The sequence below is a fragment of the Rattus rattus genome, chromosome 3 (genome assembly GCF_011064425.1).
Source record: "Rattus rattus isolate New Zealand chromosome 3, Rrattus_CSIRO_v1, whole genome shotgun sequence".
Taxonomy (NCBI): domain Eukaryota; kingdom Metazoa; phylum Chordata; class Mammalia; order Rodentia; family Muridae; genus Rattus; species Rattus rattus.
Genome location: NC_046156.1, coordinates 115,076,038 through 115,102,252, shown reverse-complemented (window position 1 = coordinate 115,102,252; position 26,215 = coordinate 115,076,038). Strand labels below are relative to the sequence as shown.

The window sequence follows — 26,215 nt, the reverse complement described above, 5'->3', positions numbered from 1 at the left end:
GCGGTGATTGCGCCGACGCCGGCCAAGGTTTAACCAAAAGAGAAAATAAATAAATAGAAAGGAGTTGGGGGTGGTCGCCCCCTTCTTAGCGCCTCCGCCGTGGGGCTCGCCTACCTCCCGCCCACAACCTCGGAGGCCACGGTGACGAGCGTCGCCCCAGCCAGTGGCGGCTGCAGGCTAGGGCGGCGGGGACGCGGGGCGGGGCTGTGGCCAATGAGCTGTAGCGGGGCAGGGCCCGCGGGTGACAGGACCAGAGCAGGGGAGTGGCGGCCACTGGAGTCCGGGAGCACCGAGGGGCGAGCAAAGTTTCTCAGTCCTGCTCGCGATCGAGAACAACCCTCCCCCTCCGTGTGTGCGCGCGTGTGTGTGAGTGCGTGAGTGCGCGCAGCGGGGAAGGGGCGGGGAGAGTGCGAGGGACCAGGAGAGGCAGCGGGGGACTCGCCGGGCTACAGATACACCGAAGTGCCACCTCGGAGCCCCGGCTGGGAAGCAGCGCATCCACCCGGTGTCCCGAGCAGCTGCCCCGCTCCTCCGCGTCCCCATCGTCCGCGGGGACCACGACGGAGGGACCCACCCCACTCCAAACACAAAGCCTGAAGGATTACAAAGTGAAACTGACCCGGGACAATAAAAGCACAGATCCCTGGACAAGGGCGAGGAGCGCTCGGGGGCGCTGGTGCCCGCTGACGCCCGGGGAAGAGCCCCTGGCATGGTGAGGGGAGGGGACTCCGGGGCCAAGCGCTGCTGCTGCCACTGTCCGACCCCCACGGCGCCGAGGAGGAAGGGAAACCCACGCGCTGTGGACGTAAAAATGATGCCAGCGCGGAGGTGAAGGATGCGGAGCAGCGCCCGCGGCAGCCTGGGCTGGACCTTGGGCTTCGACCCGCGGCGGGAGCAAAGGCAGCCCGGGCTGCCGGCAGGGGCACGGAGCTGAGAGCTGCGGGAGACCCGGTGGGGACGGGGAGCCCTGGCTGCCTCAGCTGCGGGGGGAGGGAGCCCGATCCACAGGCGACCTTCCCGGCTCCCCCAGAGCGAGACCAGAGAAGAGTCTTCACAGCTAGCTTGGGGTCTCCTGGCGTCCCCGCTCTACCTCCAGGGTGCAGGGGCTCCGCGGCTCTTGGCCCTGCCCTTTTGGCGTCGCGCTCCGGGTAAGTTCTAAAGTTTTTGGAAAGATGTTCGTGCAGTAAGCGACTCCTCAGATCCCCCAAAATCGGGGCCGCCTCTCGTAACTCCGGTCCGCGGTCGGGACTCTCAGAATTGGGATTTCAACCTAAGTGTCTAGAGGCCTGCAAACTTTCACCGGAGAGCCCAGGGATGCTCCGCAGCCTGTCGTCTCACTCTCCTCTGCGCTGCTCGTCTCACCAGCTTCTCCTTAGTGCCGGTCCCTCACCCACTCTTCTGAACCGCAGAGGTCTCCGGCCAAACTGACCTTTTACTGGCGCCACTCGGAAGACCTCCAGGTCATCCCATTACCTTCACCTTGATTCTCTTCTCCAGGTTACTGCAAACTAGGACCATGAACTTGGCCGCAAACCGGGCTCCGGGCCGCAGGCGGTTCCCGCTACCTTCCTCATCTCTGGGCCAGCTTCTGAGAGTCTGGGGACTGCTGTCGCTGCTCCCCAGTTCGGCCCGAGTCCAAGCGGCCGAACAGCGCCAGGTGTTCCAGGTGATGGAGGAGCAGCCCCCAGGGACTCTGGTGGGCACCATCCCAACGCGTCCTGGCTTCACCTATCGGCTCAGTGAAAGCCACGCCCTGTTCGCTATTAACAGCAGCACTGGAGCGTTGTACACCACCGCTATCATCGACCGCGAGAGCCTGCCCAGCGATGTGGTCAACCTGGTGGTCCTTTCCAGCTCGCCCACCTACCCCACCGAGGTGCGCGTGCTGGTGCGTGACCTCAACGACAATGCCCCAGTCTTCCCAGACCCCTCGATCGTGGTCACCTTCAAGGAGGATAGTGGCAGCGGGCGTCAGGTCATTCTGGACACTGCCACCGACTCTGACATCGGCTCCAACGGTGTGGACCACCGCTCCTACCGCATCGTCCGCGGCAACGAGGCGGGCCGCTTTCGCCTGGACATCACTTTGAACCCCAGTGGCGAGGGAGCATTCCTGCACCTGGTGTCCAAGGGTGGGCTGGACCGCGAGGTCACACCTCAGTACCAGCTCCTGGTAGAGGTGGAGGACAAGGGTGAGCCAAAGCGGCGGGGTTACCTTCAGGTCAACGTGACTGTACAGGACATTAACGACAATCCCCCGGTGTTTGGCAGTTCCCATTACCAGGCGGGGGTGCCTGAAGACGCAGTTGTGGGTTCCAGTGTCCTGCAGGTGGCGGCGGCGGACGCAGACGAGGGCACCAATGCGGACATCCGTTACCGGCTGCAGGACGAGGGAACCCCCTTCCAGATGGACCCGGAGACGGGGCTCATCACCGTAAGAGAGCCGCTAGACTTTGAGGCCCGGCGACAGTATTCGCTGACAGTTCAGGCCACGGACCGAGGCGTGCCCTCGCTCACCGGGCGTGCTGAAGCGCTTATCCAGCTGCTAGATGTCAATGACAACGACCCGGTAGTGAAGTTTCGCTACTTCCCTGCCACCTCGCGCTACGCTTCAGTGGATGAGAACGCGCAGGTGGGTACCGTGGTGGCTCTGCTCACCGTGACCGATGCTGACTCCCCAGCAGCCAACGGAAACATTTCAGTGCAGATTCTCGGGGGTAATGAGCAGCGCCACTTTGAGGTACAGAGGAGCAAGGTGCCCAACCTGAGCCTCATCAAGGTGGCCAGCGCCCTGGACCGCGAGCGCATCCCTTCATACAACCTCACAGTCTCGGTCTCGGATAACTCCGGGGCGCCCCCTACCGCCGAGGTCCAGGCCCGCTCCTCTGTGGCCAGCTTGGTGATTTTTGTCAATGACATCAATGATCACCCTCCGGTCTTTGAGCAGCAAGTGTACAGAGTGAACCTGAGTGAGGAAGTACCTCCGGGGAGCTATGTGAGTGGGGTGTCTGCCACCGATGGTGACTCTGGTCTGAATGCTAACCTGCGTTATAGCATTGTCTCTGGAAATGGGTTGGGCTGGTTTCACATTAGTGAGCACAGTGGCCTGGTGACTACCAGCGCTGCCGGGGGCCTTGACCGTGAACTTGCTTCCCAGATTGTACTGAATATCAGTGCCCGAGATCAGGGAGTCCACCCTAAGGTATCCTATGCCCAGCTTGTGGTCACTGTCCTGGATGTTAATGACGAAAAGCCCGTGTTTAGCCAGCCTGAAGGCTACGAGGTGTCTGTGGTTGAGAATGCTCCAACTGGAACAGAGCTGTTGGTTCTTGGGGCAACAGATGGGGATCTGGGTGACAATGGGACAGTGCGCTTCTCCCTGCAAGAGGCTGAGAGTGACCAAAGGCTCTTCCGCCTGGATCCGGTATCTGGGAGGCTGAGTATTATCTCCTCCCTGGACAGAGAGGAACAAGCCTTCTACTGTCTATTGATTCTAGCCACAGACCTGGGTTCCCCTCCCCAGTCCTCCACCGTGCAGGTAAACGTCAGTCTCCTTGATATAAACGACAACAGCCCTGTATTCTATCCAGTCCAATACTTTGCTCACATCCAGGAAAATGAGCCTGGAGGTAGCTATGTCACCACAGTGTCTGCTACTGACCCAGACATGGGTCCCAACGGAACTGTTAAGTACAGTATATCAGCTGGGGACAGGTCTCGGTTTCAGATTCATGCTAAGAGTGGGGTCATTTCTACAAAGATGGCCCTAGACAGAGAAGAGAAAACAGCATACCAGCTGCAAATAGTGGCCACCGATGGGGGTAATTTACAGTCCCCCAGCCAGGCCATAGTAACAGTCACAGTGCTAGATACACAGGACAACCCACCCGTATTCAGCCAGGCTGCCTATAGCTTTGTGGTCTTTGAGAATGTGGCTCTGGGGTATCATGTGGGCAGTGTTTCTGCAACCACCATGGACCTTAATGCCAACATCAGTTACCTCATCACCACCGGGGACCAGAGAGGTATGTTTGCTATGAATCCTGTTACAGGGCAGCTGACCACAGCAAGTGTCATTGACAGGGAAGAACAGTCCTTTTATCAGCTGAGAGTGGTGGCCAGTGGGGGGGCAGTCACGGGAGATGCTGTGGTTAACATCACAGTGAAAGATTTGAATGACAACGCCCCCCACTTCCTCCAGGCAGTGGAAAGCATAGATGCAGTGGAGAACTGGCAGGCAGGACACAGCATCTTCCAGGCCAAAGCCGTGGACCCCGATGAAGGTGTCAACGGTAGGGTGCTCTATAGTCTGAAGCAGAACCCCAAGAACCTGTTTACTATTAACGAGCAGAACGGTAACATCAGTCTGCTGGGTGCCCTAGATGTCCATGCTGGCTCATACCAGGTTGAAATCGTGGCCTCCGATATGGGGGTCCCCCAGCTCTCCTCCAGCATCATTCTGACAGTTTATGTCCACGATGTAAATGACAACCCGCCAGTATTTGATCAGATTTCCTACGAGGTCACCCTTTCTGAGTCAGAGCCTGTGAACTCTCGATTCTTTAAAGTACAAGCTTTGGATAAAGATTCCGGAGCGAATGGGGAGATAGCATACGCGATCACAGATGGGAACAGTGGGGAGGCCTTTGGCATATTCCCAGATGGTCAGCTGTATATAAAGAGTGAACTGGATCGTGAACTTCAGGACAGATACGTGTTGCTGGTTGTTGCCTCTGACCGGGCGGTAGAGCCTCTAAGTGCTACTGTGAATGTCACTGTGATTTTAGAAGACGTGAATGACAACAGGCCTTTGTTTAATAGCACCAATTACACATTTTACTTCGAAGAGGAGCAGAGAGCTGGGTCATTCGTAGGCAAAGTCAGCGCTGTGGACAAAGACTTTGGGCCGAATGGGGAAGTTAGATACGCTTTTGAGGTGGCACAGCCAGATTTCGAGCTGCATGCCATCACTGGGGAGGTCACCAACACTCACAAGTTTGACAGAGAGTCCCTCATGAGGAGAAGGGGGACAGCAGTGTTCAGCTTCACAGTGATAGCCACGGATCAGGGCCTCCCTCAGCCTCTCAAGGACCAGGCCACTGTGCATGTCTACATGAAGGACATCAACGATAATGCCCCCAAGTTTCTAAAAGACTTTTATCAAGCTACAGTATCAGAGACGGCAACCAATCTGACCCAGGTCTTACGAGTGTCTGCCTCGGACGTGGATGAGGGAAATAATGGCCTCATTCATTACTCTATCCTCAAAGGAAATGAAGAGAGACAGTTTTCCATAGACAAATTCTCTGGCCAGGTGACTCTCGTAGGCAAGTTAGACTATGAAGCAACCCCAGCCTATTCCCTCCTCATCCAGGCAGTGGATTCAGGGACCGTCCCCCTCAACTCGACCTGTACCCTGAGTATTGATATTTTGGATGAGAATGATAACACTCCCTCTTTCCCGAAGTCAACACTCTTTGTGGATGTTTTGGAAAACATGAGGATTGGGGAACTTGTATCCTCTGTCACTGCCACTGACTCGGACTCAGGTGTCAATGCCGATCTCCACTACACTATTACAGGGTCAAACAACCATGGGACTTTTAGTATTAGTCCAAACACCGGGAGTATCTTTCTGGCCAAAAAGTTGGACTTTGAGACACAGTCTTTATATAAATTAAACATAACAGCGAAAGACCAGGGGCGGCCTCCTCGGTCATCCACAATGTCGGTGGTGATCCAAGTGAGGGACTTCAATGACAACCCCCCGAGCTTTCCTCCAGGAGACATTTTTAAGTCAATTGTGGAGAACATCCCCCTTGGTACATCTGTTATTTCTGTGACAGCACATGACCCAGATGCGGATATCAATGGGCAGCTGTCTTATGCCATCATCCAACAGATGCCCCGAGGCAACCACTTCAGCATAGACGAAGTCAAAGGAACCATCTACACCAGTGCTGAGATCGACAGGGAATTCGCCAACCTCTTTGAGTTAACGGTAAAAGCCAATGACCAAGCTGTGCCGATAGAAACCAGGAGGTATGCTTTGAAAAATGTGACCATTTTGGTGACGGACCTCAATGACAATGTCCCAATGTTTATATCACAAAACGCACTGGCTGCAGACCCTTCAGCCATGATTGGTTCTGTCCTGACTACCATCATGGCTGCAGACCCGGATGAAGGTGCCAATGGAGAAGTGGAGTATGAGATAGTCAATGGGGACACAGACACCTTCACTGTGGATCGTTACAGTGGAGACCTTCGAGTGGCTTCTGCACTGGTTCCTTCTCAGCTCATCTACAACCTTATAGTATCAGCCACAGACCTTGGCCCAGAGAGAAGGAAGTCAACCACAGAACTGACTGTCATCCTTCAGGGCCTAGATGGGCCTGTTTTCACACAGACCAAATACATAACCATCTTGAAAGAAGGGGAGCCCATTGGCACCAATGTCATCTCCATAGAAGCAGCCAGCCCCAGAGGGTCAGAAGCTCCAGTGGAATATTACATCGTTTCTGTTCGTTGTGAAGAGAAGACTGTCGGACGTCTGTTTACCATTGGACGTCAGACTGGTGTCATTCAAACTGCAGCCATTTTGGACCGGGAGCAGGGAGCATGCCTCTACCTGGTGGATGTTTATGCCATAGAGAAGTCGTCTGCTTTTCCCAGGACACAGAGAGCAGAGGTAAGAGCTTGTACTCTTTTATGTGTTCTGAGTGGGCTTTTCTTTATGTTTACTCTCTATGAATTAACCGCACTTTTATGGCTACTTTAATAAATAGGACAATGTGAACATGTTGTCACATACTGACAGTTTCAGAAAATGCAGCTATAACCCAGGTTGTCATCAATAATGAACTTTTAAAATAGACTTCTATGTCCCCTACCATGAGTGTAAGGCTACTGCCACATCTTCAGTCATTTGCAGACGTAACTGAAGCCCATCTGTACGAGCAGAGCCACTGTACTAGCCTAGAACTCTCTAAAGAGACCAACTTGTGGGAGGAAAAGTCTCAGAGTTAAGACATTTCTGTTCCAAGGTGAAGAGCTTTGCTAGCACTCTGAATGGGTTGGGTTTCAGAGTTGAGTGAAGCAGGAGCCTGTGTGGCAGTTTCTATCAGGACAATGTGGACTTCCCCAGCCTCAGCAAGCTTGGTGGATTCTTTATCGACAGTGACTAATTTCAGTGTGCTGAACCAAGTGTGTGAAAGTTCCTGACTTCTGCCTGCAGGGCTTACACACCGGCACGGACTGAACACTTCCCTTTTCCTTGTAAACTCAGGTGGCTGCGAACAGCTCGATTGGAGGTTCCACTCTGGTTCTTGACATAAAAGAGTGCTGTTAGGTGTGGTGGTGCAGGCACTTGTGCTATCTCCAGGTGGGAAACAAACCAGTTCCAAGCCCATCCCCTAGAAGGTGGACTGCCCCCACCCATCCTATTATCATCGTCTGGCTTCTTCTCTATTAGGTTCCTTTGTTCCAGGGTTGTGTGAAAGTCGCCAAGAATTGGCCCGGCTACCTTCTGGAAACCTCCCTCAGAGCTTTCTGAGTTCTTCCTCCCACTTCCCACTCCCCTCAGAGATGTTCTAGCATCTGTCACTCATCCAAGCATTCAAAATATCAAATGTGGTTTCTGATGCTTGGCAGCGATCCAACTACAACAGGCTGGTGGGATGGAGGCTGCTGTGTTTATTTGCCTGCTTTCTCCTTGTGGGAGGAGAAGGATGCTCTCCTTTGGAGTGCTCGCTTTTATTGTTAGCTTTTGCAATTCCCTGTGATTATTTACTTTTGCGATCGCTAGCTGTATGCATCCTATGGATGGGATTCAGATGGCATTAGTGCTCACTAGAACTATAATTCCCAACAGTGGTGTACACTGTAAGTGGATCTCAATTTCCCCTTGCACACCTTGCCCCGGAGAGGCTTCAGAGTCAAATTGTCCCCTTACGCCTTCTCTAAAGATCTCGACGTCAGAGGTCTTCTGTTCAGCTCCAGTCATGATTTATGTATAATTTTATGTTGACTTGAGTTTATTCCCTGTCTCTCATTTTCTTCTCTGTAGTTATTTCTGAGATGAATAGCTTTGATTAGTTTGAAAAGCAAAATATTTACTGAAGGCTGGCAATTAAGACTCTCTGGATAATGACTGAACTTGATAAACAGGTGACATGATTAATGTTCCTGGGTGCCATTAGAAGCGCTACCACGCTTGTGATGTGTACCCATTCAATAGGGGAAGATCGGGTTGCCATAAATGTGCTCGACAGTGATATCTCTGAAACAGGCATAAGGACTAAAAATAATCATTACACATCATTTTTTTGTTAGAAATGGGGACAGTATGCCACAGTGTCTTTTTTACCTCAATTATATCAGTATGACAGGTGTTTTTTTGGGCTTCCTGTGCCTTCTGCATTGAGAAACCAAAGGAGAATCAGCCTTTGTTGATTGTGTGTGTGTGTGTGTGTTTGTGTGTTTGTGTGTGTGTATCTGTGCATAAATGTGTGTGTATTTGTGAGTCTCTCTCTTGTGTATGTGTGTGCTTATTTGTGTGCATGTGTGCCTATTTGTATGTATGTGTGTGTGTGTGTGTGGTCCTGCTTGTGTGTGTGTGTTCATGTGAATGTGTATGTGTGTGTGTGTGTGTGTGTGTGTAAGACTGTATTTGTGCATGGATGTATGTTTGTGCATCTCTCTCTCTCCCTCCCTTCCTCCTTCCCTCCCCCACCTCTCTCTTTCTCTCTCTCTCTCACTCTCTCTCTCTCTCTCTCTTTATGTGTGTGTGTGTGTGTGTGTGTGTGCACGTGCACTCATGACACACCCATATTTCAGGATACCCTCTGTTATGCTCAAAGAACACTGAAAGCAGTAGTTCGGAGGTAAAATTTCATACCATTATTGATTGTACTTTCCTCATACATAAATTAAACTAGTTAGTTTTTCACTACGTTCAATTGATTTACTATGATTCTGCAAAGAGAAGCCTGATGGCAAGGGTGACGTGTGCATTGTTTGTTTGCAGGTTCTGACTTTCCGATGTATTTGAAAACATGCATTTGTCTAACCTGATAGGGGTCCGGGCTGATGCACATGACTCAGGCCAGTGTCACAGCAGATCACTGTGTGATAAGAGGGTCAGGAGAGAAGATGGACAATTGACCTGCTTTCTCTGTCTAGGTCTGATGCTTGGTGTGGGCACAGATTCATTTGATATTGCTCACTCTGGACATCTGCCCAAGGGACACATTCTCTCACTTGGCCTGTCAGAGCTAAAGCTTGGCAGGGACAGGAATGCCTTCAAAATAATTCTCTCTTCTGTAATATGTCAATTAATTAATTAATTTTAATTAAAATGTAAAAATGTTTTATTTCCAAACTTGCAACTTAGGACCTCATGATGACTTGGCTTTGTTTCATCAGTCTTTGATATTTCAAAGCCTCATGTTTTTACACAGCATGCAGTAGGGGCTACAAACGTGTTACTACTGAACTACCTAGTAGAAGAAACAAGACCAGAATACAGCTACCTCATGGAGGAGTCCAAAACAAAGTTGTCCGAATTGATGGTGTAGGTGAATTTGACCAATCGGTTGAATGTGGGCAGAGAATAGTAATTATCTCTGCTCTACAAATGAAATGAGAATTGTCAGGAAGTTGAAAGAACAGAGGGAAATGAACGTGTGGTCTGACATATGGTGACCAGGAGTGAAAGGGAGCTGCACCCATTGGGATCATATACCCTGCATTCCAGGCCACTGACCTCCGGGACTACCTCATGTTCCCTTGCAACTCCCTAAGGGCTTCCAGATGAAGAGTGTCTCTGAACCATTCTCCTTAACTTGTTTTAGTGGCTTGAATGAGAAATGTCTTGCATAGGCTTCTGCATTTTGAAACTTTTATTAGAAAGTGGAGCTTTGGTAGAGGAATCACTGGTGGAGGCACCGAGAGCTTTTAGCCCCGGCCTACTTCTTGCTTGAGTCTCAGCTTCCTGTTTGCATTTGAGATGTGATCTCCCAACTTTTGACTCCTGCGACTTTCTGCCATACTTGCCCATCACTACGGACTTTTATCTCTCCATACCATAAGCCAAAATAGATGGGTTTGTCTGTAATTTGCTTTTGGTTGTGGTATTTCCTCTCATCAACAGAAAAGTAACTAATGTGCTAGTTTTAACAAAGCAACAGGAAAATAAAGGATACTGATTTATTAACATTGTATGGAACATAATGTTCTTTTCTGTTTAAAGATGTTACATGTTTACATTTGAAAATTGGAAGTAACGATGTTTCAGCTTTAAATTTTTTCTTTGGCTTAGGACTTATGGAATATAGTAGGAGTCCCAAACTTTTATTTTTCTGGTTGAATACAATGTGTTATTTTGTTTATTTTTTTCTGTTAATATATTGAGATTAATCCATTCTCAGAAAGGGAGGTTGAGTAGGACAATGGAAACGTATTTTGGTTTGGTGCCTGCTCAGGTAATTACTGATTTTACCATCCCTAGAGGAACAGTGCCTTGGCAACACACCAGAAAGCCAACCATGTGATTTCCCTGTGTAGTTATGCAAACATCTGTGATCTGTGTCTTGTTGCAGTTGGATCTTCCCCTGTTTAAGATACATCCATCAGCCATTTGCAATTCAGAAAATACTAGTGTAAATGACAGAGACTTTGTAAGACAGGACAGTTTTTGGTAGTTTATTTCGTGAATTCTTATTCTCATTTTAAATGATAGATAGTCTAACATTTTGATGAACATATTTGTTTATCATGAGTGCGTTTGTCTGTGCACATGTATGTGTATGAGTCTGTTACATATGTTGTATGTGTATATGTGAATGCTTATGTGTGATTGTGTGCGAGTGTATATATGTATGTACATGCTTGTATGTATCTGTATTTATGTGTATATACATGTGCTTATTGTAATATAGTCAAGCCTTGCTATTCTGCTAGTTTATTACATAGCATTTTTATTTTTGTGATGAGGCTCCACAGAACACACTCCCTTTAGATGTTCCACAAATATATGTATACCATCATAAATACACTGTGTCATCAACAGTTGTGGTTGTTGTATATTAAGTCTCCTAAAATATGTTCCGCTTAATAACAGTGGTATATGTTAGACCCACATCTGGCTATCTCCTGTCCAAATACTCCAGACTCTAGGAACTCTACTCTACTCGACTCTCAGGTATGAGCGAGTCACAGAGATCATGTGGCATCAGTGTGTGCTTGGTATTTCACTCAGCATTACACCTCCGGTCTCGTCCATTGAGTTGCAGATCTGTGTCTCACTGCTCTGAAACACATGCAGTGTCATGCACATGCATCCTGTGTCTCTCAGGTGGTCACATGGGTTGGTGTTTTAGTCTGGCTCCTTCACAGTGCTCAGTCAGCATGGATGTGGATTAGTCTCCAGAGACCTGCATTTCACTCCTTGTGGATACTGTAGGCTGTGGCGCTTCTCTCTTTCATGTTTGTACAGAACTTCCCTAGTGTTTTCTGTGATGGAACTACCAGTTTGCATTCCACTGCTACAGTTCAGCTGTTGTGGGCTTGGTCCCTTGGTGTCACTACTGAGGTTGGGTGCAACCCTGCAGAGATGCAGTTTGCTGGGGGGTGGGGGGATTTAGGATATTTAGGACATCCTTAAAGGAGACCAGGACCACAATCCCTTCCTCTTCCTCTTTGTTCTCTGGCTCATGATGTAGCCAGTTCCTGCTACCATGTTTTTCTGACTCAATCTTTTGCCTCATCACTGGCCCAAATCAAGGATGCTAATGGGTCATGAACCAGAGACTCCAAAACTGAAATCCACAATAACCCTCTATTCTCATAAACTGATCATCCCAGGGACTTTGTTATAGTCACAGTAAGCTGACCAACACACCAAGCATTGGTATATGTGAGTAAATTCTTCACAGAATCTGTGGCACTAATCTTGTTTTTAGATGTTGATCCTTCTAACTGGAGTGGAGTATCACATCATAGTTTTGGTTCGTGTTTGCCTGCAGCTCTTTGATGTTGAACAATCATTTACAGACCTGTTGATCATCTGTACAACTTCTATAACATCTTATGCCTATGACTTAACTCTGTTCCTTACTTTGATGCTATTTGAAATGTTTAAATTTCTTATATATTATCAACACTAAGCCCCTGTTGGATTCATCCTTTAGGCTGTCTTTCCTTCTAAAGGTTTTTCTCTTACTGGGTTGGTTGTTTCTATCACTGTCAAAGCTTTGTAGTCTGATTTCTATTTGCCTAGTTTTTAAATTTTCCAGTCTGTACTTTTGAGATAATAATTAATAATAATAACAATAATAATAATAATAATGCAAGATCACTATTTTGAATCAAAGTATATTGTGGGAAGTGTTTTATTCTAACAGTTCAGCTTGAGGTCTGGCCTCTCATCTTCAGTCCATTTTTACAACACAAGGAATGAAGGTCTGGGTTCATCCACACCAAATTTGAGCAGGGCTTTTCCCCAGCACCATCCAGTGAGAACCCTTTCTTTCCCCAAGATGTGTTCTTGCAGCCACTTGTTACTGCAAGTCAATCCACTGGCAGCGTGTGACTGTCTCTCCTATCTTCTCCTAGTGATCTGAGCACCTGTTTTCATGACAACACATAGCATAGCTTTTGGCTTGCAGAAAATACTTTACATGTATTGACTAGCAAACCTCCTGGGGATGGTTAGGAAGTATTCACAATCCAAATTTTTACTCGTCAGCTCAGATTTTTACAGGTAACAACCTACCCTGTCAAGTGTTTTGTTTGAAGTGTCAGGTCCCTTTCATTCATTATAAAAGTGAACAGTTTCTGTTAGTGGCTCTTTACAGTGGAAACGGGCCTCCCTAGATAGTTGCTTCTCAAGCTAACAGCACAGTCAGTTGGAGCTTTCTTTCACACCACCACAGCTGGGTGCAAAGCACTGATTCTCTGTGTATAACTCATCCCGTGTAACACAAAGCACCGACAAGACATTAAGACTGAAGACTTCATAGAGAATAATTGATTCTAAAGAGCATTGATTTTTTACTTTGAGTGAAACTGGCATTCAAGTTGACCGTGAACACTGGCTGTGAACCTGATGTTGACATCGGCTCACATAGGCACAATAATCCTGATAACCACGTACATGTGCCAGCCCAGTCCCTATGTTTGTGGGTAGCCATTTTGGGAGGGGGTATCAGGAGAAAAGTTGTTACTCTGCAGACAGAATATATCAATTGCTTTGAAAATTACATTGCTTTTCTCCTGTATTTGTTATTGAATCTTCAAGAAGTGATATCATGCCCGGGTTGGGTGGAGTGGACCTGAGATCACAGCAGAGGCAGAAAGTGCTTGTGTTTGAGCTTCAGCCACAGAGAGGGATTATTGTTCTAAAGCTTCTCACTTGTTGAGGTCAAGGTGGTCAGCACATCGATTAGTGATGCTGACCATGACCCCAAGCTGAGGACTGGGGGAGTGTCTGGAGTAGGGGAAGTGAGGAATGAGAGGAGGATATGCCTTTTGAGGAGGAGCACTATGTGGGGCGTGTGAGCCGTGCAGGCTCAGCATCCTACGGAAGTGTCTCATGAGCAGCAGCCACGGGAGCTGAAAGTGGAGAATCTAGCTCTCCATTAGAGCTCCTGAGTGTGTGTGTTAACAGCAACCGGAAGTCTCGGATGGCGGCACACACCTGTAATCCTAGGGGAGGTGGAGGCAGAGGTATCAGGAACTGAAGACCAGCTAAGATACACGGTTCACTGTCTTGAAAAATGAGACAAACTGCTAGTGCTGGACAGATGGGGAGTTTGATGACGTTTGAACCATGAGTTCAGGCCTAGATTAGGCTACACAGTGAAATCTGTCTCAAAGGACAATTCCAATCAAAAGCATTCAGAGGTTATTTTGTTGTTACTGACTACTGTATTTTAAAATGACTGAAGCACTGTGTCATAGCTAGGATTCTTTATGGCCAATTACATCCATAGTGCACATTTTAAGTGCATCCTTCAACTGCTTTAGTGGCAAATTTTCACAGATACAATTAATCCTCAGAGTTACTCACTGTTCTCGAGTTGCCCTTATTAAAACTTTAGTCCTTTTACTACATTACAAATTCATTAGGCTTTTGGGCATCTGTGCTAAGAAAATACTTTTTCAAAAATTTCTGCTTGTGAGATGTCTTCAGAGTGGAGTTTTCCTCTCTGTGGCGTGCCCTCTGCCATGAATAGAAAGACACACAGTGAGAGGACTCCTCAGCTGAGAGGCTGGCTGGTCACTGCTAAGGGGGACACCGGGTCCCCATGAGAGACACACAGTTCATTACATATCATCGAGTGTCCTCATTGTATCTAATTCCCTCAAAGTCTGTTGACTTTGTCTTTCTCTTGCTTCTGTTAAATGCTCCCTTCACTAGGTTTCCAAGTAACTGAAATCTGTACATTTTTAATCCCTTTTTGTTTCTTAGACTAATCCCCCCCCCATCTTCTCACACCATGGACAAGGTAAATTACAGAAGTGAAATCCTGGCAGCTGGTTTGTGATGGGGAAGAGGTTCCCACGGGCTCTCCTGGGTGAATTATCTCAAGTACCTGGAGAAGGTCTCTGTCAGTGTTTTTGACAGTGGCTCTCCAGTGGCTCACGGAGGAACCTGACAATGAAGTGATTTTTTTTCTTTTTCTTTTTCTTTTTCTTTTTCTTTTCTTTCTTTCTTTCTTTCTTTCTTTCTTTCTTTCTTTTTTTTTTTTTAACAAAACTAGCTTAATCTACCAGGAGAATGGTTTTTTTTTCTTCTTCTTAAAGCATAAAGGAGTGGTTAAAATACTTGATATTATCTCTAGCCATCTGTGGCTTAGATGGTTTCTTTTCATTAAGAACAGAAACCACTAAAGCTGTAAGCTAACAGAACTATTGAAGAACTTCTGCTGCTTTAAAGATGTGACAGGGTTTCAAATGTTCAAAGGAGGTGAATGACAATTACATCCTCTCATCCCAGGGGAGCATCTGACCTACAGGGGCAGAATGACAAGATAGAGGGTGGTGCTGAGGATGGGGGAAAGGCTCAGAATGACAGGATAGAGGGCGGTGCTGAGGATGTGGGAGAGGCTTAGAATGATAGGATAGAGGGAGGGGCTGAGGATGGGGGAGAGGCTCAGGCTGTGAATGCTAGGAAGACTTTGCAGTCTCAGAGAGAATGATCACAAGAAGTGATTGGCAGTCTGTCTATTCACATGCCAAAGCTGAGTGGCAGAGGTGTCACAGAGTAGAAATTGTTTCCTTCCCAATCTCCAATCAGGGATGACTCTGCACTCTAGTCTTAGACACCAGCAGGCCCACAAGCCCCACAAAGACTTCTCAAATGAACACTGAATTGAACTTGAAGCAGGAAGTTTAGCTGTGAAAATGTGTCTCATGAATGATGCTTCTAGCCTGCTTCCTGCTCACCCCTCCCCACTCCATGAAACCTTCACAGTCCCAACCAGATTGTTGCTCCCAGGACTTCATTGGCACTCAGACAAAGAAAGTATTTTTGCTTGTACGGGACAACATCTCTGATATTAAATCATTAGAAATTTACTTTATTTCATGTTCTGGAGAAATTGTATATCTTGAAATTTGAACATATATTCAATATTGTTGTGATTATTTCAAATTTATAGCGATTTTCAGATTTGTGACATTTTTACTGGAACTAGTATGTAAAACGAGGCCCGTATTTTATCCATTGCTTTAATGCTAGTTTTAAGTGTGATTATGTCAAACTGTGTAATAATGGAACTTTGAACCGTAATTGCCACTAAATGTTACTGAAACGCTTCTGCCTCTGTCAGGGTGGTTTTTCTCAGTAGGAGCCGCTCAGAATCCTGCTATTGCTCCATAACGTTGAGTCGTGGTCTACTTTTTTTTAAGATAGTGTACTAAATCACCCGGTCAAACCATTAAAATAGCCATTCATGTCTGTGTTTGTGTGGGCCGGAGCAGCGTGCATTGCAAGGTCAGCTTCTTCCTGCTTTATTACTCTGAATAATGAAATACAGAGATTAGCTTTCCATTAAGGTTGTAATTAATTGGAAGTCAGTAATGAATCTTGAGTGTCCTGAGTCCAGGGCCTGGCAGACTGGGAGCACCACTTGACCCCTGACTTATTGAGAAATGACAGAAGTGAAAGTGTAGTTTTCTTTGTGGAATACGATGGTTTTGGAATGTCAGTCTCACTTTCCAAGAATATGTTCCAACTGGGTCAACATGGCTTGGTGTGACAGAGGCGGCCAATCCTGTATTCTCTTCTCTGTGTATCTGTGTGAGTCAGTCAATGCCTTTATTCCCAATGAAACCTGTTTGTCACTCGGCATCTAAGAGCAGATATGCTATAGGAATCACTTCTGTTTAAAACATGGTAGATGCTGGAATGGGGGGTGGCACTGGCGTGAACAGCAGCAACATAGAAGAGTGAGCATGGAGGACAGGACTTTGGCACGATGCTTGCTCCCTGGTAACTTCATTACACCCCTCACCTACCTTAGAGACTGTCTGAAGGAAACACCCAAGCGGACTCCTGGGGCTCGATGGCCACCCTGCCCAGACTCCTTGTTGAACTCCAGCCTAAGGATGAGACTCTGTCTCGAGACCCAGAGCAGACAGTGCCTGAGAAACAAAGCTGTCCTTGACCTCTGACCTCAGACCTCTTAAACATTCATTGGGACCCATACTCATATATACAGCCCCTACGCACATGAAAAAATAAATTTTAAAGTGCCCGAAACACATTCCCTTTGTTGATAAAACATGAGACAAGGTGTAAATAACGAAAGAAATACAACTGTAATTTAAATGTTATCCTTGTAACGTTGGTATTTCCTAATCAATTTTTCAATCCCCCGTTAGAGAATTTGACATACATTTCAGTTTTTGGAGGACCTCTCTATTGTTGTTAACATTAGGCACATAGGCGCACTGCATGCTGACGTTTTGTGATCGGAAATTGAGATTTAGTTCCTTAAGAATTTTGTATCTATGAGTGTTCGCACACATCTGCACATCCAAAGAGGGCACTGGATCCCATTATAGATGGCTCTGAGCCGCTATGTGCTGGGATTTGAACTCAGGACTCAGTGTTCTTAACCTCTGAGCCATCTCCCTAGTTCCATGGTCAGTGGAATTTAAAACAGAGAGGAGCTTGTTCAAAGCCCGACCTGTGGTGGGAGCTTCAGGTGGATGCTCAGCCTTGTGCCTTTGCCTATAAAAAGAAGACAGCATAAACCGTCACTAAGCCCTAGGAGGACAAAGCACCTCCCAGCAGTGTGATTGTTCTCGAATGCTGCTCTGCTTACTGTGAGGCTCCTTTATTACACTGTTTACTCCCTGTGTGGTCCAGAAGGCAATGGCTTCATAAAAATGTAAACAACTGCTGATCAAGGTAATAGCTACTGTTCACACAGGGATGTTGGGGACACATTTAAGGACACCATGTGGATGTGAATAAACCAAGAATTAACATTGAAGGAATTATTAAGGGTTCACATAAAAACAACTCTGTGATCATTTTCTTCATTACCTGAAATCCAGCACAAAAATAGATTTTAAAAGGCAGTGAGTGGGTAGTGAGCTGCAGGGAAAAAGCTCGGTACCTGGGGATTTTAGCTAAGTGAGAGAAGTGAATCTTGTTTTTAAAATACCGAATTCACAGACATTCTCTTTATTTTTTGGGTAACTCACAAAATCTGCTTTGTTTTCTCTTTTATAATGCAAACCCAGATGAGCTCTCTAGTTCATAGGCAGTTTACATACCTGTTCCATACAGACATCATTTCTATGCAAATACGTCAGATAGGGAACTTCAGGCCATACTCAGGCCACAAAGACCTTCGCTTAATTTACTTGCTTATGTGGGATATTTCTGCACAGTAAATCTTTGAACATCTTCACCTGTCTGCTGCATACTGCAGTTTTTAAGCTGTGTTTCTATGAAGAATTATGGTGGAAAGTGTCCATTCTGCTTCCAGTTCTCTCATTCAAGTGCCTTTTGTTTGTGAGTCTTGTAATGGAAGAAACGTAGCAATTTCACTAGAAATCAAATGTTAAATGTGCAGTGACCCTGAAGGCACTGTACCGATCAGCCTTAATCATTAATGGGACACAGCCTTGAATTACATGGCATGAGGGAACTATGAAAGAATTGGTCAGATTGATTGACCAGTGGAAGGAAGGGCTCAGCCCACTGTGAGCGACACCATCCCTAGGCCGAAGGTGTGTAAGAAAGGAGTGTATGGTCAATCATGATGATGGGAGCACATTGTATTGGCTAGACTTGGATTCAGTCCATTTGTTTCCAATGCTTTTGTTCTTCCTAATACACTGCTCTGCTCCTAGCTATTATACATTGTCATAAATTATCACATGAATATGATGAAGAGATGAAGCTTGAAGGGATATGCAAAGATGATTGACACCCTTGGGGCTAGTCCATGTTGTCTACAGAGCTTATAATTTTGTTCGTTATAGTTTAGTGAAGACTCACTGGCTTTTGAGTCAGAAAATAGGTTTCACTAATATTTTTTAAAGAGTTAATAATGCCCAATTTCAGAGAACATGAATATATCAGATTAAATGAAGCATTAATTAGTAATTAAGAGAAGTATAAATCAACACAGTGAGGGAGGATGGAAAGCCCAAGGCTTGCCTGGGCTTCAAAGGGAGACCTTGTGGCAAACAAAAACAAATCAAGAAGTGGAGAGGAAGGACGCACTTAGAAAACAGAAAATTTACATTTGCTTTGGATCACATTTATAGTCAGCTAAATTAAATTTGGATGTTAAGCTGACTTTGAAGGGGTGTCTCTACCACGGATATAACTAAGCGTGTCTCCTAATTAAATGTTCAGACATGAATGAGGTGGTTTTTGCTTTCTAGTAGTATTTGTGGGAGAAGGAAAATTCAGTAAGTTAGCTGTTAACGAACATAGACTTATTAGTGGTGGGAGAGCTAATAAAGAGCCTAACTGCAAACACAATTTGTATCAGGAAGACAGGTTGCAGAAGGCACATGTCCACAGCACCAACCAAGGCCCATGGCAGTGAACTCAGACACTGTGAAGTTACAGCTGGATGTGCTGTTGTAGCGATTCCATCCTGTGTATGATTTGGACATGTGTGGAAGATAGCTCATGACAGCAAGAAACACTTAGTGTAGTAAGCTGCCCACCTCCTAGTGACCAGGAAACGAAAAGTAGGAAGAGGACCCATTTCCACTCATAGAGACAAGGGAACCAAGGGAAAATAGAGGAACTCCCACTTCCCCATGCTCTCCCAGGACACTCTGTCAATACCTGAGAGCTCCTACTGGGCTTCAGTCCCTATGTTCCCGTTTTCCCATATTCCCAAGCTAAATACCAAGAAGACTGTTGGCTTCAGACCTTGGGAAGATTCAGAACTGAAGTCTATCTGAGTCTGTGTCGGGTAATGAGAAAAGGAAGGATTTGTATCTGGGCAGTTTGGAAGTTGATTGTGCATTGCTGCTTTGAGAGTCTAGATGTACACAGCCATGAGATTAATCATCTTATCCCTTAGACAGAGCCAATTTGGCGCATTTACTTGGGTTGTTTCAGCAGAGAGGGAAAACCACTTAGGAATTCCAGTTTTGTAGGGAAACGGCTGATAGAGGCAGGAGAATGCTGACCTCACTCCTGGCCATGGCCTTGGGTTGAAGTCGACTTGCTGGAAGCAGTTTAACCAGGGACATCAGAATCAGAGGGGTTAGTTCTAGGGTTTTGTGAATAGTGCTCTGGAGTCCAGCAGCCCTGCTTAATCCCCGTGCAGCACACAGTGTCATAGTGTGTCAGAAGAGCTGAAAGGAAGCTGCATCGAGAGGTGTCACCAGGTGATTTCCTTGACTCATTGTTTATCCAACACAAGCTTTTAGTGTTTGTGGGGGATGATCTTGGTCGTCAGCTTGACCCAAGTGGGAAGAGGGATCGTTACTGGAGAACTGCCTCCATCAGACTGGGCATGTCTCTGGGGGTATTTCCTTGATTGCTAATGAACAAAGGAGGGTCTAGCCCACTGTGGGCAGTGCTATGCCCTCCCTGCCCCCCAGCCACGTGATTTTGGCTTGTAAAAGAAAAGCAACTGAGCAAGCTGGAGAGAGCAAGCCGGTGAGAATTGTTCCTGCATGGTCTCTGCTTCGGCTTCTGCCTGAGCTCCTGGACTGATGCCTCTCAGTGATGAACCTGCAACTGCAAACCAAGTAAATCCTCTCTCCTGAATGTGCTGTCACAGCAACAAGAAGGCAAACTAGGGCAGTGTTGATATAGATAGGGATTTCCTCAATTTTTTGATCCGTGTGAAATGTCTCTCTGTAATGTGATGTCTGTTAGAAATTGCCCATCTTTCTCCTTTCGTGATATTAAATAATTTAATATGAAACATCGATATGTAATTAAGTGGACCCCAGCTCCATGCAAAGGGCTCTTTCCTGCACCTAAGTCTAGGGTCATCATCATTTCTAGTGCCTACCTTTTCTCCTTCAGTCCAGACCCACTCTGTGTTAACATGATCTCTGCCATCTTTCTTTCCTTTTGAAAACGGGCCAGCCTGTGCTACTCTAATCTATGCTTTGCGGAAACCCTTCCTTCCCCAGAGGCCCTGGTCAGTTGACTATTTAGAGGACTTATATGTAGCTCTCCCTCAGTAAATACAATACTCAGTAATTTTTTTAAAACATTTTTCTGGTTATACTAGAAAGCAATTGCTATGCACTCACTGAACACGATCACCGAGCAGTGACAACCTACTATTCCTGAGACAACAGAAACTAGCATTCAGCAACAACAGATGGCCGCTTAGGCTCTCTCATGCAAGCTAAAAATGAAGCTTAGACATGAGTTCTGTTGCTGGCACCATCTTACAGATGGTGAAGTGGAGGCCCAGAGAGGATAGACTAACTGCCTGCAGCACAGTTAGAAAAGGCAGGGCGAGCTTTAAGCTGTCAGTCCAAACTGCCATACATTCTGAACGTAGTTTTCCATAAGAGTGTCAGGACAATGTTTAACTGGTATTCTAACGTTGTTTGGCATACATCGCTATGGTCTTTTTCTTTGTGTGTAAGTAGCATAGACTACAAATTTCACTTTGAGTTCTTTTAGAATGAGCTATGAATGAAAATGATTTAAACTCAGTAGTATAATCTCAGTCAACTGAATTCAGAAAGCAATCACTAAAATCCCGATTTTTAAAAAGTACTGGAACCTAACGAAATACTGTTCTCCAGTTTCCTTTCTTATCAAGGTCTCTGATTCTGTAATCTATGTATTCTTTCACACACACAAACAACACATGCATGTAATCTAAACAAATCAAAATGTAAAGAGGTTTGGAATAATATTTGACTTTTATTTGTAAATATTTTAGTTTGATTCAGTCTTAAACGTTACTTCTATCTGTATCTTTATGATGCGAAGTGTTTTCAAACGTTTAAGGAAAATCCTTGGGGCAGACCTGAAGTGGCGGCGGTGATGAAATACACACAGGACACCTTAGCAAAGATCCTCTTAGTTGGCTCCTGTTACTCCACAGAGGGGGAATTCTACATTTCCACAGTCAGGAGAGCAGCTCTCAGGCAGCCGGCCTGGTTGCATTTCTCTGAAGTAGCTGCATCAGTTCAGAAGAGAGGGACAGCATTTGTGGTAGGAGTGGAAGGGGGAGGGGTGTCCCTTACCGAATGCACCGGTGTTAGAGGGCAGCGGTAACAGCTACCAGCGGTGGTGGTGGGGAGAAGTGACAGTGGTGCGGGAGCTGGAGCAGAAGCAGTGGTACTACTTGGAACCACTGCGACAGGAGCCGTGATAATGGCAGTCAGGACACAGAAGCAGGAGCAGGAGCGGGAGAAGCAGCGATTGCAGCAGGTGCGCTAGCGTTTTCTGAAGTAAGGCAGAGCAGAAACAGGAGTCGCAGAGCAGTGGTTCCTGAAACTTCCGGAGGGGAGGCAGGCAAGGACCTTAGCAGTGGGAGGAGCATAGATAGATAGAATGGGCAAGGGGATGCCAATGGAGAGTTGCTTTTCTTAATGTAACTGTCCTTTGAAACTCCTGCAGTATTTGGGCATTGGTTGACCAGTTATTATAAGTGTCCTTCATCAAGGGTTGTTTTTGATGTAGAAGGCGAGCTTAGTTGATTAGAGGAGAGAAGCAGAGCTGAGAAAAGTGCTTTGTGGTAAGGACAGGAAACACGGAAGACTGTGAGAGCCGCCCGAGACTAGCATGGAAGATGGACTGAAATCAGATCTTTTTCATAACACTCATTAAAAATGCCACTTTAACTCCTTTTAGCATGAGCTCATGTATTCAAAGGGTTTCACTGTGTGGGCTGTGTGAGTTGTTTTAAACAGCACATGAGGTGCCCGGAGAAAGTCACTATCTGGAATGTTTCTAACATTATAATTTGAAATGGACATGGCAGACGGATGACCGTGAAATGAGGCTTGCTGTGGGGTCCCAAACTCTCACCGTTCTGAACTCAGATTGAAGCAAAACCATGAGAAGACGGTATGGTCCATTCATATGAAAGTTGATCGGTGGTGGACTAGAACTCCTCAGAATCGATCATACCCACAGACATGATTTATAGTCCGTACCAATGTGTTGTTAAGGCATTGAGATTCCCTTATGCTCTTCCCCGACTAGAGAATAACTTGCATTTACATATAAGAGTATAGTTGCCTGCACCCATCAACATAAACCTAGCTTTTAATGTGAAGTCTGCATGCACATAGGAAAAGAACCCTTGAGAAAAAGCAGAATTTAGCATAATTGAAACATGGTTAGCCATCTGGAGCACTCGTTGAAATACAAAGACATTTGGTGTTTTAAGTAGAGGATTTAGAATTCTTTTGTGTCTTTTAAGAGCATTGATTTATTGAGACTGTGTATGGTTCTCCATCATATCCGAAAGAGTAATGGCTTTCTAAGTAACTTTTTCATTCATTTTACAAAATGTTCAATACAATTACTCAGGAAGAAAACTTTGAGGGCATGTATGTAAACTGACGCCACAGGAAATATACAAAGTACTTTGTTTCAAGAATTCACCAAATGATATAAAATATAAATGTTTTTTTCCCTTAGGAAAAACACTTTTCCCTAGGAAAAAAAAACCCTGGGTATTATTGAATGTTGGACAAATAATGAATAAACAATTTTTGATTATGTCAGTATTACATACTAAGTAATTCTATGAAATATATTTAAGAGTGGTGTAAAGTAAATCTAATGATTAGTCTATGAATGTCTAAAATTTCATAGTAATAACTGGAGTTGATAAACTTAAGGCATAGAGTTAACATCATTTTATGCAAATTCATCTATTTAAATAAGACATTCCATGAGTAAAAGTTTTATTAGGCTCAAACAATTATGAATCACATTTTAAGTGATTCTGAACTTAATTTTATATTATAAAATATGATTATTTGGAAGTTTCATTACTAGCCTCTGGCATTTAAATTTTTGACTATTATTTTAATTTGTCTACATAAATTATAAATGTATTATTTGCATGTTTTGTTTAAGTCAAAGTAGAAACCTGTCCACCTCCTCAGTGATCTACTTTTATTCAAATTTTTTTTTGTGGTCACTAGTGAGAAATAAGATTTTGTTATTTCTTGTCAAAAACACACACACATATACCTATATATATATATATATATATATATATATATATATATATATATATATGGCTTTATACACCATCTAACTAGATAGGATAAGATCATCACAAGAAAAACATAAGAATAATATAAAAACCACCAGTTCCCACAAAACTAACTTCAGGGTGACTGAATTTAGTTAATCTGCACTTTAAAAAAAAAAAAAACAACCCATCATCACTGTCAACGACTTAAAGTATCAATCAATGATTACATCTACATTAGAATTTACAGTTAATTGTTTTATTTGCTTGCTTACTCAGGAGTGAAGCAAAGCGCTAGGAGAGTTTTCAGTCTTCCTGTTTATGTCATTTGATCAGCATATGCATTTCGTGGAGTAGGAAACCTTATTTTGAAAATAACTGAAATGCATACAAGGACAAGTGAATTAGTTGTGAGGACGTGGATTGTGAGGGTATGATTTGGAGGTTGTATTTATATAATTGAGTGCACTAGCACATGATGCATTATTCTTTACTTTTCTACCATATTAGGGGCCACAATAGGATTGCATCTAACTGTAAATGGCATTTTAAACACAGAGTCTGAGGCGTGTTGCGTATCCTCACAGCAGTGTTCTGAAGTGCTCCGTGGCGCTCTGTTCTCATTGTATGAGATGTTTCTTTGTGGTGTTCTTCATACTGGCGTCAAGGGTCTATGATTTCTAAGTGTCCTCCTGCTTTTTTTTGGATGCTGAAGGTCACCCATCTCTGTTAGAATTTGAAATGTCCTCATTGGAATGGAAGGGTGACCATATCACCTGGTTTGATTTTCTACATATTCTATTAGACAACACATTCTGCTCAGCATGATAAATCATCTCATTATACTTGCAAAACATTTCTTTTCCTAATACATAAGACGTAGGTCGCTGCTCCAACCAGCAAGAACAGGGGCCACATCTGTTAATAAGCTGTTGCCTTACAGCTTATAACACATAGTAATAATATACATAAATGCAGACACACTGGTTTGAAATCTTGTGGACGGACACACACACACACACACACACACACACACACACACACACTTTTTATGGAAACATGAAGTTAGAAATGTCCCCTGACGGTTTTTCACTGGTTAGGGTTGCTATTTTGGAAGATTGCTGAAGCTTTTTGAGATACGTTTCCGGTGGGGTAAACCTGAAAGACTGAGATCTGAGTTTGCCAGGACTGTCTGCTAGATGAACTGTTCTGCTCCATGATTATAACTTGACAACATCACGTGTGGAGAGAACCTGTGGGAGGCTGCACTATAGAAAGACCTAACAGCACGTGTGATGTATACCAGTGAGTGAATGCATGAAGAACAAGTTAGAACGGCCCTTACGTATGTTAATTTGAAAGTCTCCTACAAAGAAGGTTTTTCTCATATCGATGTCCTGAATGTATAAAGGTATCTTGAAAGGGGAGCCCACTCTGAAATAATTTAAAATTAAAATAAGCAAACAAAGCAAAAACAACCAACAGAAACTGCACTGATCCTCTGGTCATACTATGTAACAGAGTTGGCAAAGATTTGGCTTGTTACATAGATTAGAAGTGCCAGAAGGATGTACTTGGTTGCGTTTCTTTGCAAGACGGATCAATTTAAAATTTTATAGTTCTGGAAACTTCTGTTTCAATTGCTGTAATGTAAACTCTTCTAATGACTATTGAGCAGTGCTCTAAGTTGTGTAGGGCATGCCCACAGGATGTGGCACATGGTCCTGGAGTTGGATCCGTGTTGGAAGTTCATCATTTTACTGGATGGTATATATTATATCCTTGATTCTGTTTCCTTTTTGACAATTTTTTTTTCGGAGCTGGGGACCAAACCCAGGGCCTTGCACCTGTTAGGCAAGCGCTCTACCACTGAGCTAAATCCCCAACCCCTTGATCCTGTTTCCTATGCTGAATGCATTTCTCTATTACTTAGAAAGAGTGGAGATGGAAATTGGTTAGGTAATGACTTGGACAGATTACTCACCCAAATGCCAGTAGTTTAGAGAGAGAAGGCGTCTCTGTCTCTTGCTGGTTAATCCCTTCTGTGAGCTTGTGAGGGAGACTGGCCAGTACAGCCCACATTTTCATTTACTAGAAATCCCAGAGCAGGACCCAAACATCAGATTTCCCCTGGCTTCATGATGGCAAATCTTATTAAATATTCTCCCTGTCTGGAAGATTCATTCTTATTGCTTTGTTTTGTAGGTCAAGGGCACTGCTTTGGGAGGTATCCTTGGTGACTATCCAGATAGAACCAGTTTGTCCCCCATAATCTCCTTAATTCAAATCATTTTGTTAGCACCACAAATGCTATGTCTACTGCGTAGAATTACAAAATCTGTCTCTACCACTTCCCCTCCGAAATTAAGGTCTCCTTGACTGGTTGTCCTTCTTCATCCCTGGGCTCTTCCTGTCTGCAGTGTTCACTGCCAAGTAGATGCAAAGACACCAACACGCCAAGGCCACCTGTTCATGGGCCTTGTTGTATTTTTGCAGCCTGTAGAAGACCCATGTTGCATCCATGTGTA

At 45.1% G+C, this 26,215-nt stretch overlaps 1 protein-coding gene across 1 annotated transcript in view; it reads left to right on the top strand.

Moving 5' to 3' along the window:
- The first annotated feature begins 439 nt into the window (after positions 1-439).
- Fat4 (FAT atypical cadherin 4) overlaps positions 440-26,215 on the top strand; it is a 129,368-nt gene continuing 103,592 nt past the window's right edge. The window contains 1 exon segment of the mRNA XM_032898472.1: positions 440-6,691. Coding sequence (XP_032754363.1) covers positions 1,517-6,691 — 5,175 coding nt within the window. The 5' untranslated portion in view covers positions 440-1,516.